The following is an 18,275-nucleotide window of genomic DNA, read 5'->3' on the forward strand; positions in this document are numbered from 1 at the left end:
ACTCTAATTTGAATTCCTAATCCGTCACTAGTTACCATTCTAGACCATTCTAGACCGGGTATTTATGTGCATAATAAATGTAAATGAAGTTAAATATATTAAAATACAATATTTGACTTAAAACTGTTGTTAGTGGTAAACTTGTCAAAAAGAAGAGTTACTTCTAAAATTTTGTTTCAGTTATCAAAATCAAGAGTTACTTCTAAAATTTCTTTTAAAATATAGTTAATATATATTTTATTATATATAATTAACTTTTAGATTTGCTTCAAATCATCCTAATTTATGAAATAAATACCTTGTTTGGGTTGAGTTATTAAATAATTCAAATTAAAAAAAATATATTTTTTTTTTTACTTTTCTCACTCCTATTATATTACTTAATTTATTAAACAAATAATTTTAAATTATTAAATTTTATTTTATCATTATATATTAATACTTTTTATATTTTTCAATAAAAAAATATTATATATTTTTTTCAAAATTATTAACAACATCACTAATCATTATTTTCAAATAACTCAAGTTATAATAATAAGAGTTTATTCGGATTGAGATTATTTAAAAATTTTAAAGGGAAAAAAAATAATAATTATTTTTAATAAAAAGATTTAAAATAGTATATATATATAAATAAAATAAAAAAAATAATTTAAAATATAAGATATTTAGTATTTTAATTAATAATTTAAATAATGTGATAAATAAAAAGAAAGTAAAATAATATTTAATTTTATTTTAATTATTTTAATAACTCAAATCTAACCGTACCTAACTCAAATCCTAACCAACCTACCAGATATTTTATTCATTACTTTTTAAAGAAAACATGTAAAAAAGAGAGAAAGTTTGACTTTTACTTAAAAAAAACTTTATTAAATATTAAAGTATGTTTTAAAATATTATTTAATTTAAAATATTATTTTAATTAAAATAAAAAATTATATATTTTTTTCAAATTCAAATAAATCCAATTTAATAAATAAAAAATATATGAATAGTTTTAGGATATAATATATATATAATGATAATAATAATAATGCTTAATTTTTTAAGTGTTCGAATTACCGGGGTCGAGAAACTTGATATTATGTAAGTTAGAGTAATATTTGGGTCGGTCCATGAGTAGATTTGTCCGTCCATAAACATGAAAAAATAAATAAAAATGTTATATATACAAATTTTGAACTTACCATCACACAATATAAGTTTAACATTTTAACCCAATAAACTAATAGTATTTTTTATTTTAAACTTAATTTTAAAATTGATGAACGTTTCACATGTCTAATAATATAACTTTAATATTTTAAACAACTAAATTAATAATAATTTAAATTCGTTTATATAATTTATTTATATATATATTAATAATTATATTTATAACCTTCCATATATATATATATAAGTGTTGATTATATTAATAATATATTCATACATAAATTTATAAAAAAAATTAACAATTTTAAGTGGGGTAATGATTAAGTGTTAATTGTGCATAATAAAGATTGATGGTTCAAATCTCATCCGATGCAAATTTATAATAATTACAAAGAGATAATAAATAATATGTAAGTTGACGGAAGTGAGTTGATAAGTAGATGAGAATAATATTGTTGTTGTTTGTCAAAAAAGAGTTGATAAAGGTCGGTAAAAAGGAGATGGTTGTGTAATACGGAATATGTTGGTTGACAAAAATGAGTTAGTAAGTGAATGATAATAAAATTATTGGTTGACCGAAGTGAGTTAATAAAGTTAATCATATCAATTATATATTCATACATAAATTTATAAAAAGAAGTGATGTAATGATTAAGGATTCATTATATATAATAAAGGTCGGAAGCGAGTTAGTAAGTAGATGATAATAAAATTGTTAGTACAAAAATTTAACTAATATTTTCATGATTTCACTTATCCATCTCATCACTCGTTTGGTAGGTTAAAATACTGTTTATTTAATATGGTTTTTCTCATCTTTCTATCTAATCTCTTTAAAAGATAAAATGATCAATAAATTTTAAAATACTCATTTCTAAAAAAATTAGTCAAACAAAACTTTTACCCAAAATCCACTCAAATAAAATAAAAAGATCAAAACCCTTTTTGATAATACACCACCCTTCTTTGATTTATATTTTTTAATTCAAACCAAAAGTTAATTGATGTTAGTTTAAAATAAATTATTAAAATAAGAATATTTTAGTTAATGATTCATAATGAAATAAAATTTAAAAATTAAAGAAACTCACCGGCAAAGCCGGACGCGGCGGCGCGTGGAACTTGCGTGGTCGGAGAGGAAAAGGTGAAGTCCTTACCCTTTCCACACATGCACTGACTGATACGTCTCTCACTTGACAAGGCTTCAAATTCCCTTTCTCCCTCTCTTCTATCTTCTCTCTTCTTTGTTAACAAACTCCTCCTTTTCTCGCTGATCAATTATACTATCTATCAATCTATCCATCCATCTTCATTCTCTCTACAGCATTTCGAGGTTAAACTCCTCTCCTCCGATACCCTTTTCGCCCAATCGTCGTAGACACTCTTCAACTGAATATCCCTTCATCGGATTTTCTTGATCCAAGAATCTATAGTAAGCTATTACCCTCTCTCATTTACATCTTTTCCCTTCTGTAAACTCCCCGTAATGGTAAATGCAGTTATTTGAACCTTTGATTTTATGGAACTTTCTATAATTTACATACAGTAGTAGTGTGTTAAGTTATGACCTTCTAGTAGATTTGGTTTGATTGTCCTTATTTGTAGGTCGGGTTGCTTGAGGAACATTGCTGCAGATTATCTGAATTGCTTTTTTCCATTCTGTGAATCCGGGAGCAGCTAACTGGGTCTTGAAACGGATGAAGCTTTTAGTGGTTTTGGTAATTGGTATTCAATTTTTTGGCTGGATTCAGTGATGGGTTGTACGTGTTCGAGGGTCTGGATTGGTGATATTTGTGCTCCTAGAAATGGGCAAATCAAAGAAAGTCCGAGAGTGGGAGAGATCTCCGTCTTCTCACCTGCTTCTTCAAATGGCTTAAATGGGGAAGCAAGGGATCTGTTGAATCAGGTGAGTTTAACTAGGGATTCTGAGGTGGGCATAGATAGGCTTTCTAGAGTCTCAGCACAATTTCTTCCTCCAGAGGGATCACGTACTGTCAAGGTTCCATCTGGGAATTATGAGTTGCAATATTCTTACTTATCTCAGAGAGGGTACTATCCAGATGCACTTGACAAAGCTAATCAAGATAGTTTTTGCATACATACACCATTTGGCAACAGCTCAGATGACCATTTCTTTGGGGTTTTTGATGGACATGGAGAATTTGGAGCTCAATGCTCACAATTTGTGAAGAGGAAGCTATGTGAAAACTTACTCAGGAACCGCGAACTTAACTCAGACCCTGTTCAGGCTTGTCATGCTTCGTTTCTGACAACAAACTCGCAATTGCATGCTGATACTTTGGACGACAGTATGAGTGGGACAACTGCAATTACAATTTTTATTCGTGGTAGGACACTTTATGTTGCTAATGCAGGTGATTCTAGGGCTATTATAGCTGAAAGGAGAGGGAAGGATGTCAAAGCTGTTGACCTGTCTATAGATCAAACTCCATACCGATCTGATGAACTTGAACGGGCTAAGCTTTGTGGAGCTAGAGTTCTTACGTTAGACCAGATTGAAGGACTTAAAGACCCGGACGTAGTGTGCTGGGGTACTGAAGAAGGCGATGATGGCGATCCTCCTAGATTATGGGTAGAAAATGGGATGTATCCCGGTACAGCTTTTACAAGAAGTATAGGTGATTCAATTGCCGAGACAATTGGAGTCGTTGCAAACCCTGAGATTGTTGTGTTTGAGCTTACTCCTGATCATCCTTTCTTTGTGATTGCTAGTGATGGTGTGTTTGAGTTCCTTTCAAGCCAAGCTGTGGTTGATATGGTAAGGTACACTTTTCCTTATTGTTTCTGTTACAAATTCCCTAAATTATGCTATTACAACTTTATACAACTTTCCTAATGGTAAGAAATTAACAGAATCAAATAAAATCAATTTCCTTTAATTATTCTGATTGGCATCAAATCTGAATCTGATTGATTTGAAACAGCTTCTTTCCTTTTTTTCTTCAAGATCCAGAAATAGGATGTTTAGTTACCGTACCAAAATTATGTTAGATCCATAATGTTTGGGTTGCTATCATTATTCTAGGATATTGTCAGAGTGTTACTAAAAGGGACTATATATATGATTAAAAGGCAATATCATATACCTTTCTGTCTTGGGGACATATTAATTCTTCGTGATTTTTTGTAACTCCGTGAAAATTTGATTCATCTATGTTGTACCTTTTATGTGATAGGTAATATTTGAACCCTTAAACTTCCCATCTATAAATGTTGTACATCTTCTAAACATGAGTTACAATCTTAAGAGTTTCACATGTACTGATAGTGAAACACAGATTTGTTTGCATCCTTTTTACACATATGATAGTTGAATTAGAATTATATTCTACCATCATTAGTAATACAAAATCTTATCTGCTGAATGAATATGATTTCATCAGTAGAATTGCCACTTACAATACTTCATGCAACCTTTGTTTCTTCCCATGGAAGTTTTCTGTTCTTCTGCTATTGCTGGATAGTTTTGTTGTGTTTCTTTTCTTTATTATGGAGCACTTTTTTAATATCTTGATGATGATGTTCAGGTCCTACAACATAAAGATCCCCGTGATGCATGTGCTGCAATTGTTGCTGAATCATACAGACTTTGGCTGCAATACGAGACTCGCACAGATGATATTACTGTGATAGTTGTACATGTTAACGGATTAACTGATGTAAGGAAGTTTATATTCCACAGTTATTTTGGATTTGTTTTTCTTAGTTATCCTGCTGTACTTTATGCTCAGTTCACTTTTAACTGTTATTTTTTCTTCTTTTATTTCTAGGATGCTAGTGTTCAATCCAAAACTGCTGGTGGTATTGTTAGAGCTCCTTCTAACCCTCAAGTTGTGGAGGTTACTGGATCAGAATCTCCTTCGACCACAAGCTGGATGTCCAAGAATCAACATGTAAGACACGATCTATCGCGTGCGCGAATCCGAGCTATTGAGAGTTCTTTAGAGAATGGAGCGGTATGGGTTCCTCCATCTCCAGCCCACAGGAAGACATGGGAAGAAGAAGTAAGAATCTTCTTCAAAGAAGAAGCCTTTTGGACTGTTATTCACATTTTAGACATATAAGACTAACTGTTTATAAGTTCCCTGCACTGTATACTTGAAAATGCCCTAATAATTTCACAACCATTATTGCAGGCACACATTGAACGTGCATTGCATGATCATTTTCTTTTCCGTAAACTGACAGTCTCTCAGTGTCACGTTCTACTAGATTGCATGCATAGGGTTGAGGTTCAAGCTGGAGAAGTTGTAGTTAAACAGGTTCACAATTAGTCATTCTCAATTTTGTTTTCATCCAATAGACTTTAATTGTTATGTAACTGAAGTTGATGGGAAAAAGTTAAGATTGGTGTGGCATAATTTTTTAAGACTGATTTCCCTTTTTCATATGAAGTGACAATTCTTCTTGTTTCTCAAGACATTTGAAATTCATAATTTCTACCATGCCTTGCAGGGTGGTGAGGGGGACTGTTTTTATGTTGTTGGAAGTGGGGAATATGAGGTCTTGGCAACTCAGGTTTGCCCCTCTTTTTCTCTCTAAATATTTGTGGATATGTAGAATATGCATCCCCGTTTGGAAACACCTGGATCCAGAAATGTATGTGGATGAGATTATGTTTGGAAACTAAATTTAGTCGGAGACAGATTCGTTGACACTCATATGGATTCGGAAAGAAAAATTATAAGTATTTCCAAATGGGGCCACTATATTCTACTTCTCCTCCATTTTGACATTGAGTAACTTCAAAATATCAATGGCAGGAAGGAACCGATGGAGAGGTAACTAGAGTTCTGCAAAGGTATACAGCAGAGAAATTGACATCATTTGGGGAGCTGGCACTCATGTAAGCCCCTAGCTTCGTTTCTCCTTTAACTTCGCTTTGTTTCAGAAATTTCTGGATCGACTTATTTTTGCTATAAACCATTAAGTGTTTCCTTCTTAAGAATTGACTCTCTATGCTCAAGTCAGGTATAATAAGCCGCTCCAGGCATCAGTACGAGCAGTGACAGATGGGACACTCTGGGCTCTAAAAAGAGAAGATTTTCGGGGAGTCCTTATGTCAGAGTTTGCAAATTTATCCTCATTGAAGTTGCTTCGATCAGTAGATCTCCTCTCAAGATTAACAATTTTACAGCTCAGTCAAATTGCTGATTCCCTCTCTGAAATTTCCTTCTCAAGTGGGCAGATTATTGCTGATAAGGTAAAACTTGGTCATTTCTTTGGAATATTTTTTTCTTGAAGTTAGTCTCTTTTTTGAGATTTGTCAAGAGCGGATATGCAGGATGAAGTTCTTGCTGGATTGTACATTATCCAGAAGGGTCAAGTGCGGATTACTGTTGACGCTGAAGCATTAAACAAGTCGAATATCAACAGTATTCTTTCTGACCTGAAGAAGGAGGATGATGGAATTCAAGGAAATAAGGAACTATGTGTAGAGAAGAACGAGGGAAGCTATTTTGGTGAATGGACACTTTTAGGAGAGCATGTCGGGATGCTGTCTGTCATTGCTGTGGATGATGTTGAATGTGCTGTTTTATTGAAAGAAAATTTTGATTCCATTGTTGGCTCCCTGACGAAGCTTTCCCAGGATGATCACAAGTAAAGCTTATTCTGTTTTTAATACTCTCTTATTCTTTTGTGATTGTAAGCCTTCAAGTTTGAATACCTGGAGTCTCTTTTTAGGTCAAGACCATATTCTCTGCATTTATCTGAAAGATTCTTAAAACCCATTGATTCTTCTGCACTGGGAAAGGTCAAGGTCAATCTCTCTGATGTGGTAAGATTATTTCTCAGTCTCTCACTAATACTGTGGCGCTGCCATGAAAGAACGTTCTCTTCTGAGTTTAAAAAATGAGTTTGACCTTGTGTAGGACTGGAAGAAATGTGTATACACCACAGACTGCTGCGAGATAGGCCTCGTTTCCTTATGTGATACAGGTTGGTCTTCATGTTGTCTAGTGATGTATGTATCAATTGCGTACGAAAATACTGAAAATTAAGTGAAGAATGTTGAATACGGAATTTTAAGTACCGATTAGTGTCTAAAAGATAAATGCTGAATACACCAAATGGAAATATATGAAGTTTAGTTATGATAAAATTTGAAACTAATGACGGAAAAGTACTTACTATTTCACTAGTAACGCAGACTGATTAATTTTAAAGGGTTAACATCGTCTTCTGAATGCTCTTACAATATTATATTAGTGAGTTAAGTCATTCCTAGCTTGTCGTATTAGGCCATGTTAATCTATTTAGCTTAATTTGAACTGAGTCATTCCTAGCTTGTCGTATTAGGCCATGTTAATCGATTTAGCTTAATTTGAACTGAATCTAAGTAATTAAGTGATTTTAGATAATAGTTATCGAATGAACCATAATTCAATATAGTACTTAATTATTTGGATTGAGTGATAAATCATGTACCATTCAGGTAAATATCTCACTTTGAAAAGGTATTCCAAACACAAAATCAGAAGTCTTGGAAAGGAAGCTCAAGTACTTAAAGAGAAGAACTTGATGAAAAGCTTAAGCTCTTCGGCAGGAGTGCCACAAGTTGTTTGTACCTGTGCTGATGCAGCATATGTTGGAATACTGTTGAATACAAGAATCGTATGTCCTATTGCTTCCATACTTTATAAGCCACTAAATGAATCCTCAGCACAGTTTTGCGCTGCCTGTGTTGTCACTGCCTTGGAAGATCTGCACAAGGTCCATATCTATTATTATTATTCTTTTCTAAATTGGAGACTGATATGTATTTTTTGCCCCATTCTGTTGTTTCAATCTCAGATTGGTGTTCTCTTTCGGGGTGTATCTCCTGATGTCCTGACATTTGATGAAACGGGATATGTGCAGGTTAGCAGAACTTACTCTTCCATGTTGCTAGAAGTTTATGTATTGTGCCGACTGACAAGATTGTATATTTTTTCTCTGTTATTATATCATAATAGCTAGTGGACTTCAGATTCTCCAAGAATTTATTGGGCGAAAGGACATTTACAACTTGTGGGATGGTTGACTCCTTGTCCCCAGAGATAGTCCAAGGGAAAGGCCATGGTCTTCCTTCTGACTGGTATGGCCCATTCATAATAATCTCCGCTTGTTTCTCTTTTTGTATCTCGTTAAGTTTCCAAATACAAAAACGTTTGGAAAAACAAAATATGGCAAGAAATCTATTTGTGTTTCTGTATCCCGATACATTAATGAATGCTTTCTTCCTTCATAATTTAAAATTGTGCAGGTGGGCTCTAGGAGTGTTGATCTATTTCATGTTGGTTGGTGAAATGCCATTTGGATCTTGGAGGGAGAGCGAGCTTGAAACCTTTTCAAAGATCGCCAAGGGGCAGATAACCCTGCCCGAGACTCTTAGCCACGAGGCTGTTGATATTATCACCAAGGTACCCACCACCACCACCCTCCATTTTGATTTCTATTATAAGCAAGATTTAAGGAAAGTGTCTTTATTAGCTAGAAACTGTAAGATGAATTAAAAGAAATGAAAATGTTTCAGCTACTGGAAGTTGATGAAAACACAAGGCTGGGAATGGGGCAAGGAGATGAGGCTACCATCAAGGGGCACCCATGGTTTAAGGGTGTAGACTGGAATGAGATTAGAGATGGAAGCATGAGAGTTCCTCACGAGATCCTCTCTCGTATAATGCAACAACTTGAGACTCGGAGCGAGGACCAGATTGCGCCTCCAGTTCCGGGATGTAGTATTAATGAAGGACTCAATGATGATCCAGAATGGCTCCAGGATTGGTAGAGAAATTATTTTTCGTTGAATACATATGCATTTTTACTTGCATGGAGCTACCTGACGAAGACAATGTATGTTTTATTTTTTGAGTTTGTTTCTTGTTCTTGCGCGTTTCTGTCACATGTAAATACAGTTATACATATAAATCAATTGGCTCTCTTGCAATTATTCGTCCTAACCCAACTGTTGTTGGCAAACCAATCTTAGTATATTAAAAAAAATTAGACTCTTGGTTGAAATCTCTCTCTGTTGGCAAACCATCGGACAGTTGTTCTAGCAATGGAAAGCCAATTCATCCTCATCCTTTCCTCCCTCCTGACTGATCCGATCTCAGCAGCAGCAGGAGGAGGAGAAGATCCTCTGTTGCAGTTCCTCATGGGAAAGTCGATGAGCCTCGGATGAACTGCGATCTCTGACCTTGATCTCTGTCCATCTTGGATCAGTATTCTTGATGTGTGACAGCTCAAGTTTACTAATCCTAATTTGTTGGTCTCAGACTCCCATCCTCTCTCCATTTCGTCCTTGATCTTCACAGCGAATTTCTTCTCATTCCTGTCTTCTACGGCGGAGAACCGGCTGCTTGACATCGATCGGAGCATTTCTTTGTTCAAGAACAAGAGGTCCGACGAGCTTACATTGCTCCATCTGTTCTTCAGAACAAAAAGATGATCAGAAACAGTACTGATCTTATGGTTGACTCTGTGCAGAACAACTTGTTGATCATGTTCTTGATTCCTCCTATACATTTCCTTCATCTTCCTAAAACTTCCTCCAATGCTGAATCTTGAAGAAGATGAATTCAAACCCGCCTCATCTCTTTCTCTCTCAACAAAGAGCTCAACGCTTGAGTCAACGTCCATCGACTCAGCCGCCGACGGCCACCTGAAGCTGCCGGAGAGGAAATTATTAAGGTCATCAAGTGTCACCCTTTGCCTGCAAAGAGGACAGGTGGAATGCTGTCCCAACCACTCATCGATGCAATCAATGTGAAAACCATGTTTACACTTTGGAAGAAGACGAAGAATCTCAACATCCTCAAACTTGAACAGACAAACAGCGCATTCAAGTCCTTCTCTAGAACCCTTTAAAGAAGAGAATCTAAAGAAAGGAAGAGAATCAACAACATTCTTGTCAATACCAGAGAATCTAGAACCGGACCTCAAATGACCAGGTCCGGTTCGACTCTCTTGGTCGTCGTCGTGAACAGATGCACCACTTATGTAACAGAATTTGAGGTAGACAAGAAGAATGAAAGTCAAGGCAAAGACGATGGAGAGAATTGCCAAGACAATGGCCAAACTAGGAGTGAAATTTGTGACCGAATCATTTGATGATTGTTCCTCAGCCACAGCCACAGCAGCAGCATTGAAGAAGAAGATCAACATAGTAGTAGTAAAGGATATTGAGATATTTCAAAAGGGTGGGAAGGAGAAGGAGAAAGAGAGAGAAACTTCTTCATGAAAGACTGGTTTTTTAAAGTTGAGGAAGACGATGACATTTGGTTTATTGTGCATGTCTCTTTTAAAAGGACCTTTTTTTTTTCTTTTCTTTTTCCTCCAATGTGTTAGTATCCTTCTTGTCTGTCAGCTTTTGTTTGGTACCTTCACTTCACAATGAATTTTAAAAGGGAAATTAGCTTTATTGATTCATTAGTGTTGAGGATATGGATGAGCATAACAACTTCATTTCTCAAGGAATAAGAATCATTATTTATAATACTACATAATTTAAAATAAGGGTTTTAATTTACAACCATTTGATTTCTTAAATACCCAATTGTTAGAGATTAATAATATTAGTACCAATTTATCGAGGAATAAAACCCTTTTTTCGAGTATCCTCTCTTACCTTTTAGTTGTCACCAAATAAAATCTAATCAAACATTATTTCAATCCTAATCAATATAATTTCGATGAAATTAGGATAATGATGAAGAGATTAAAATAGTTTAAAGAATATATATGGAAGGCCAAGAAGTCAAGGTGTAGAATATAAACCAAAAGTCCACCTGTCCAACTTCATTAATGTTATGATACAACATTAATCCCTGTTGTTAATTCATTCTAGTTCATTCAATATATAATTATATATTCTGGTTCAATAATTCTTTTCTTGGAAGATGAAGCAACAACTAATACAAGTTGTTATTAGCATATAGAATATAATCTGAATCATTTAGTCAAATCTATATTGTTTTTTTGCCTATTATAAAAAACAGAAGAAATTAATATATTTAACTGAAAAAGGGGTAAAAAGTAACAAATAAACATAAAAAATTAGACTAAATATCTTATTATCTTGAGGTCTCCTTTTCATTAAAAACACTAAATTAAAGTGAGAAGTAATAATAATATTTGATGAGTTAGCCTTTCATTCTATATGAGCAAAATCTAATCAGGCAACTGATTAAAAAAGAACATATGTTAAAATTTGGTATAATAATATGAAATTAAAAGATATGAATAATGGAGCTAGCTAAAAGGTGAAAAAGGGTTACATAAGCAGATCGAAAATTGTTTGTGGTTGTGGGACATATGGGGATATGTGCATTGATTTCAGCAAGAGAATCACAATAAAAATGACACATTTTCCCTCAAGAACAGGAAGCTGCTGCTTCTATAAGATCAATTAGAGCTATATATTAAATTCATAGCTGGGCTCCATTTCTGTTCATTCTTTTTTATGTTAACAGGATGTTTTGTATTAGAGTGAGCAATGAAATCGATCTAAACTTCCTAAATATATACTTATCCAATCCGAATAAAACATCTTATTTGTCGGATATAGAGTCGAATATAAAATTTTGATATATTAAACACCGATAAATTAAGGTCGGATACAATATTCAACTAACCAAACTAATCTTATTCGTAGTTGGAATATATTAATTAAAGTTACGATGGTTATGTTTTTGTTTAATAATAACATTTGTTTGAAATCATTATGTTGGTGTTTTATAGTTAGTTTTATTTGAGTAAAATTAATTAGTTTAGTAATATGAATTATTTGATGTATAGATTATCCAAAAAGTTATCAAATTGATCTAATATTAAACGAGATGAACTTTAAGACCTTGATATAATGTAATCGATGTAATATGAACAAATTTAAATTTATCCTAAAACGACCCAATCCGATCCGCGATTACTATAGTTTGAGAGAGGTCTTCTCGGAAAAACCGGTGATCGGTGTCATTAATCTTTTTAGAATTTATGAGTTAAGTTTTCCCTAATTAAGTTGGTTTACAAACAGATTCTCCACAGTTGTAGAATGTGGAGTCATTAATTATATATCAATAATAAGAAAGGATTATTACATTCCACTTATCATGATTTAGAAGTCGGTTGTGACAAACATGAAACATGGATGGAAGAATGACCCTTATTAATATATTATATATGAATAGAGAAACCATTTTGAAATTAATGATTGACATTGAATTTGTTTAAATCCCATCCCATGTAATTACGTTTGACATTCCAAACACATGCTCTGCGTTAAATGTGGTGGGAATTTGCATAAAACCAGTGGCGGATTGTGCCAATTAAATAAAAAATCAAAATCTAATCAATCTATCTATATATAAATATTATGAATTATGATCTGTCTATTTGTCTGTCTATTCTCATTATTTTATTACGCATGCTTGATTCATGGATAAAACTTTGACGTATTATATTAGATGACGTTAATGGTGCCGTCATATAGCAGCACCTTTATAATATATTGTTTGTGATCAAAGACAGATATGTTTATTTATTGCTCAACTACCTTTAATTAATTATTTAGCATTTCATAATAATCATGCAAATAAGCTAACGACTCTATTAAATTGACAAACTAATTCATATCATGCATGCATTTAAATGGCCATTTCATAAGAACTTTAATTTGGATATCTCTATTTGCAGCAAACATACATCTACAAAAACAAACAAAATAAAGTTCAATAACACAATCTGGAAATTCTAACCGAGATCTGTTTCCTTCAAATCATGAATCAATGTCTCATTTTTCTTTCATGTTGTTGTCTTTTGAGCATCTTTTGATTCGGAACCAAATGATGAATCACTATTAGATATATTATATTTATGTACATTTAAGGTTATTCAGTCTTCTTTTTCGGTAATAACTAATTATATATACTATTTTATTGTATTCTTTACATTAATACGTGCTAATAAGAAATCCTAACCTATTTTTTTTTTATCTTATCATGGTATCAAATCTTCTTTGTTCAACCTAAACCTTCAATTTACAGCTTCCGATCTGGATTTGGTGTTGGAGTCTATAATCGTCAATGGTATTTTTTACTTTCGTTTCATTTTGATTAGTTGTTGCTCTAGTTGATTTTGTTTGAAAATTTGTATTCGTGTCGCGTCGTGCTGCATCGTGTTGCGTCATGCCGTGTTGTTCCATATTCGTGCTACTGTATTTGTGTTATCGTTGTTATATTTTGGAATATGTATTTGTTGCTGTTGTTTTCACCATGTCTGGTCGTAAAGATGATTCGCTTCAGTTCATTAGTATTCAGTTAGACGACAAAAATTATACATATTAGAGTTATGTTATGATTTTTTTGTGGGAAAAATCTATGTGGAATATGTAATAGAGGTGCGAATCAAAAACCTGTAGATGATAATTGGAGTGATTATGAAACTTTTGTTGATACTTGAGAAAAAGATAACTCGAAAATCATTACGTGATTAACAATTTTATTATCCACTCTATTGACATTTAGTTGGCCAAATATGATATAGCTAAGAGAGTTTGGGATCATATGACCAAACTATATACATAGTCAAATTTTGCTAAGCAGTATCAGTTATAGACAAATATTAGCTCACTTCAACAGAATGATGAGAGTATACAAGAATTTTATTATGTCATGCATGATCTCTGGGATCAATTGACCCTCAATGAGTCTGCACAATTGCAAAAATTTGAACCCTACATAGTTCGCCGAGAAGAACAATGTTTAGTGCAATTATTAATGGCCCTTCGAAATGATTTCGAGGAACTACGTGGAACAATTCTACATCGCTCCCCTCTTTCTACTGTTGACTCTGTTGTCAATGAATTACTAACGGAAGAAATTCAACTTAGGTCTAAAACAGACAATGAATCAGTTACGCCTACACATCCATCTATTTTTGTTGCTAGCAATCAAAATCGACTTGCTTCTAAGGCCTCTCTAAATGAACGTGCATTCTGCAAGCAGAAGGGTCATTGGAAGACTCAATATTCGAAATTGGTGAATAAGAATAAACAACAACTACGACCACCTCAATCACAACGTTCGACATCGAGTGCACAATGGACGTATCTCCCACTACTTATCGGTAATACAATTGTTGCTCCGACCTTGGATCCATATATGTTTGAGCAATTTCAGTAGTTTCACGCCTCACGCCATGTCCGCCTCCTCTCATAAAGGTTTGTCATCGTCTGATAATTCATGTACATCGTTTCCCTTATGGATATTAGATTTAGGCGCATCTCATCACATGTCTCCTAATATTAACTCATTTGTGTCAGTTAATTATGTTCTATCATTTTCCGTCATGACTGTCGATGATACTCCAATTCTATTGCCATAATTTGATTATGTACATACATCTTGTTTATCTCTCCCACATGCTACTATATTCTCCGTATTTCTGTAAACCTTATATCTGTTAGTCAATTGTGTGATTATGGTCTCACAATTTTGTTTACTTCTCCATTTGTTGTGTTAAGGATCCGCGATCGCAGAAGTTGATTAGGACATGCCGTAGGAAATGAGGACTTTATGTTTTGGATGAACTTAAAGTATTAGATGTTGCTGCCTCAAACATTGATTTTTCATAATTTTGTTTAAATCGTTCATCTTCATAATTTTACCGTTCACATTCTCCTTTGGGGCATGTTTCCGGATCTCATTTAAAGTTTTTAGTGTCTATTCGAGTTTTGGGTTGTTTAGAAAGTCATGACATTTTTTATTGTAGTGGTTATAAATTGACTAAATTTTCAGCATTGCATTTTTATAAAAATATTTATTTTCTATTGATCCATTTGATCTCGGGCATTATGATGTGTGGGTACCTTATCCTATTTTCTCTAAAGGAGATTCTCGATATTATGTTTTATTTATTGATAACTTCACTCGTTCTACTTGGATTTATCTTATGAAACGCAAATCTGAATTTTTTTCTATAGTCACCAATTTTCGAGCTCTTGTGAGAACCCAACATTCTTCAGTCATTAATTTTTTAGGTGTGATTTGGGGGATGAGTACACTTTTAATGATTTTCTCTCAATTACTTGACTCTAATGATATCATTCACCAAACCTCATGTACCGACACTCCTTAACAAAATGGTATGGTTGAAAAAATATCGTCATTTTGTTGAAACAACTCGTTCTTTAATGCTATCAACCAAGGTTTCTAGTGTGTTTTGGGGGGAAACACTTCTTACCGTTGCTCATGTGATCAATAGAATCTCAATATCTCATAATTCAGGTTTGTCCTCTTTTGAAAATTTATATGGTCATTCACATGATTATTCTTCATTGCATATTTTCGGTTGTATTTGTTTTGTCATTCGACCACATGTTGAGCGTAATAAGTTGTTTCCCCGGTCTGCCTTATGTGTTATTCTGAGTTATGGTCTTGGTCAAAATGAATATCGTTAGTTTGATTCATTTAGTCAAAAGTTATATGTCTCGTGTCATGTTGTGTTTTTAGAGCACATTTCATTCTTCTTTGTTCCTATTAGTTCACATCATATGACTCAAATAGATCTAGTTCGTATTGATCTCTTTGAAACTGAGCCCGATGAAGATCTATCTGATACTTTGGTTCACGATACATCCACCTCCTATGTCCCTACTCATATGACCACCCAATTTCCGGATGAGACTGTGAATCCTCCTCCTCGTCACTCCACTCACATTCGCAAGTCTACTAAACTTCCAGATAATGAATATTCTTCTTATTCTACTTCATTTGCTTCTTTTGTCACTTTTTTTCATCATTTTGTTGAGCCTTCATCCTATAGAGAGGTAGTTCGTGATCCCATTTGGTAGTCTTCTATGGCTGATGAACTTACTATTTTATATCAAACTCATACATAGGATTTGGTTTTACTACCGTCTGAAAAACATGTCATTATCTATCGTTGAGTCTACAAGATTAAAACAAAATCAGATGGTTCCATTGAGCGATACAAAGCTTGACTTGTTGCTAAAGGTTATTCTCAAGAGTATGGCATGGATTATAAGGTTGCTCCTATTGCGAAAATGACGATTGTTCGCACTTTGATTGTTGTTGCTTCAGTTTGTCAATGGAAAATCTTTCAAATGGATTGAATAATGATTTCTTTAATGGTCGCCTTCATGAAGAGGTTTATATGATGCCTCCCCCGGGTGTTCCTCATCAGCTTGACGAAGTTTGCAAGCTTCACAAAACTCTTTATGGTCTCAAACAAACACCATGTGCCTGATTTGAAAAATTCTCTATGGTGATCACTTCACCTGACTTTCTTCTTAGTCACTAGTACCTTACTCGTTGGGTAGTAAAATATGTTGGAATTATTTCCAATATTTGAGTACATATATTATTTAATAATTGTATATTAGTTATTATCATAATAAAGATTAAAGGCCAATTAAAGTGATCTATTAAAGTATAAATGTTATGAATTTATTTAGAAATCTATAATAATATAATAAATATGAGAATATATTTGAGTAGAAACAGAAATACCATTTATTATTTAGTTGATGGGCCGAATAATTATTAAAGTATACATGTTATAGTTTATTTAGACATCTATAATAAATTTGGGAATATATTAGTGTAGAAACATAAATACCATCTATTATTTCGTTGATGGGCCGAATAATAAATGAGTATATTAGGCTAGGTTCATATAGACAACCTACCTATTATGTTTCTCTCACATTACACCCTGTCAAAAATGCGAGTTAACTCGTAAACTCGTTCGAGTTTGCGAGTTGACCTAACAAAAACGAGTTACGAATCAAATAAACTCGTTTTTAAACAAAATCGTAGTTAAATCACGATTTAACTCATTGAAATCGATAAATGCGGTAAAATCAGTATAAACAGATGATTTTATCTTAAAAATTTCTTTCCCGGTCTTTGGTCCGTAGATTTATAAACGAGAGTAAAGAAGTCTTGTGAAAGTCGTAAAAGATGACAATGTGAATGGATCGAAGAGAAGATCTATGAAGAAGGAGACTATTGAGAGTAAGATTTGAGAAAAATGTCTTTGAAAAAGAGCCGCCCCATTGATGGAGAGAATAAAGAGGGAGAGAATGGAAATACAAAAGATGAATAATTAGGGTTTCTTAAATTAAAATATCACGGTTCACAATAAATAAATAATAATATAATACAGATTTATTTTTCTAAATTTTATTAATATTTATTATTTTAATATATATATATATATATCCGTAAACAATAATATATTTTTTTAATTTAATAAATATTTTTTTATCTTTAATTTATATATATAAACAATTTAGTAATAAAAATTTTATATAAAATTTTAAGCGAAAGATTTAAGTATATAATATGTTTATATAGGATAGTTATAAGTGAAAGAATTATAAATTTGTTAAATATTTTAGAGTTTATTTATTTTTTATTTAATAATTAAAATAAGTTTTAAGTAAACTCTTACTATTTAATGTAAAATCTAGATTTTACGAGTTTACATATGTAAAACGATTTTACGTAAACTCTCGATTTTAACCGCCTTGAATTAGACATTAAGATCAGGTCCAAATCTAGAACAAGAAGATCAAAGATTAAGAGAAGATCCGAAGAATAATGAAGAACGATTTAATGAACCGTTCTTCGTTACAGATTCAAGTACGTTTTTGCAACTTATATTTATCTTAATTTATTGACAGATACACATCATATTAGTTATATTAATTAAGATTTAAAATAGTTAGTTAAAATAGTAAGAGTTGTTGTTTGAGAAACCAAAATTGACCATCTTAACTTGAAGGAAAAAATAGCACATTTAAATAACATTTTTAAATCTCATGACAGTTTTAAGCTTTTAAATAATAATATTAAATTTCAATAATTAAGTATGTTGTTATATGCATTTATATTTAATAAATAATTATATAGATTATAAAATAATTAATACATATAAAATTATTAATATATATAATTATTTATTAAAAATAATTCATATAAAAATGAAGGGAGATAAATAATCAAACAACTTTATTTATTTTTATTTAATTATATCGCCTATAATATATCAATAAAAATTATTAATACAAGTAAAATTATTAA

The 18,275-nt window shown here is 32.6% G+C and overlaps 2 protein-coding genes across 3 annotated transcripts; one reads left to right on the top strand and one right to left on the bottom strand.

The window, feature by feature from the left end:
• Window positions 1-2,377: 2,377 nt before the first annotated feature.
• LOC124923807 (protein phosphatase 2C and cyclic nucleotide-binding/kinase domain-containing protein-like) lies at window positions 2,378-9,117 on the top strand. Of its 2 annotated transcripts, none has more exons than XM_047463784.1 (16): window positions 2,378-2,596; window positions 2,743-3,943; window positions 4,713-4,844; window positions 4,956-5,189; window positions 5,322-5,447; window positions 5,641-5,703; window positions 5,949-6,031; window positions 6,157-6,388; window positions 6,470-6,786; window positions 6,871-6,964; window positions 7,059-7,125; window positions 7,622-7,899; window positions 7,981-8,046; window positions 8,142-8,263; window positions 8,432-8,588; window positions 8,702-9,117. In XM_047463784.1, exons 2-16 carry the CDS (start codon window positions 2,918-2,920, stop codon window positions 8,954-8,956), a joined length of 3,252 nt encoding a protein of 1,083 aa, XP_047319740.1. In that variant the 5' UTR covers window positions 2,378-2,596; window positions 2,743-2,917; the 3' UTR covers window positions 8,957-9,117. The 2 variants fall into 2 exon arrangements, with proteins under 2 accessions (XP_047319740.1, XP_047319739.1); XM_047463783.1 differs by having other exon boundaries at window positions 2,770-3,943.
• On the bottom strand, window positions 9,087-10,571 carry LOC124923808 (E3 ubiquitin-protein ligase ATL42-like). The gene has a single exon (XM_047463786.1). It carries the CDS (start codon window positions 10,333-10,335, stop codon window positions 9,172-9,174), a length of 1,164 nt encoding a protein of 387 aa, XP_047319742.1. The 5' UTR covers window positions 10,336-10,571; the 3' UTR covers window positions 9,087-9,171.
• Window positions 10,572-18,275: the final 7,704 nt, after the last annotated feature.

The sequence above is a fragment of the Impatiens glandulifera genome, chromosome 2, assembly GCF_907164915.1.
Source record: "Impatiens glandulifera chromosome 2, dImpGla2.1, whole genome shotgun sequence".
Taxonomy (NCBI): domain Eukaryota; kingdom Viridiplantae; phylum Streptophyta; class Magnoliopsida; order Ericales; family Balsaminaceae; genus Impatiens; species Impatiens glandulifera.

Bases quoted from the DNA above. Each gene is read 5' to 3' on its own strand.
- LOC124923807 (XM_047463784.1), top strand. From the start codon at position 2,918: ATGGGTTGTACGTGTTCGAGGGTCTGGATTGGTGATATTTGTGCTCCT. The intron at 4,845-4,955 runs GTAAGGAAGTTT...TTTTATTTCTAG, and splicing joins ATGTTAACGGATTAACTGAT to GATGCTAGTGTTCAATCCAA. The intron at 5,448-5,640 runs GTTCACAATTAG...CATGCCTTGCAG, and splicing joins GAGAAGTTGTAGTTAAACAG to GGTGGTGAGGGGGACTGTTT.
- LOC124923808 (XM_047463786.1), bottom strand. From the start codon at position 10,335: ATGTTGATCTTCTTCTTCAATGCTGCTGCTGTGGCTGTGGCTGAGGAA.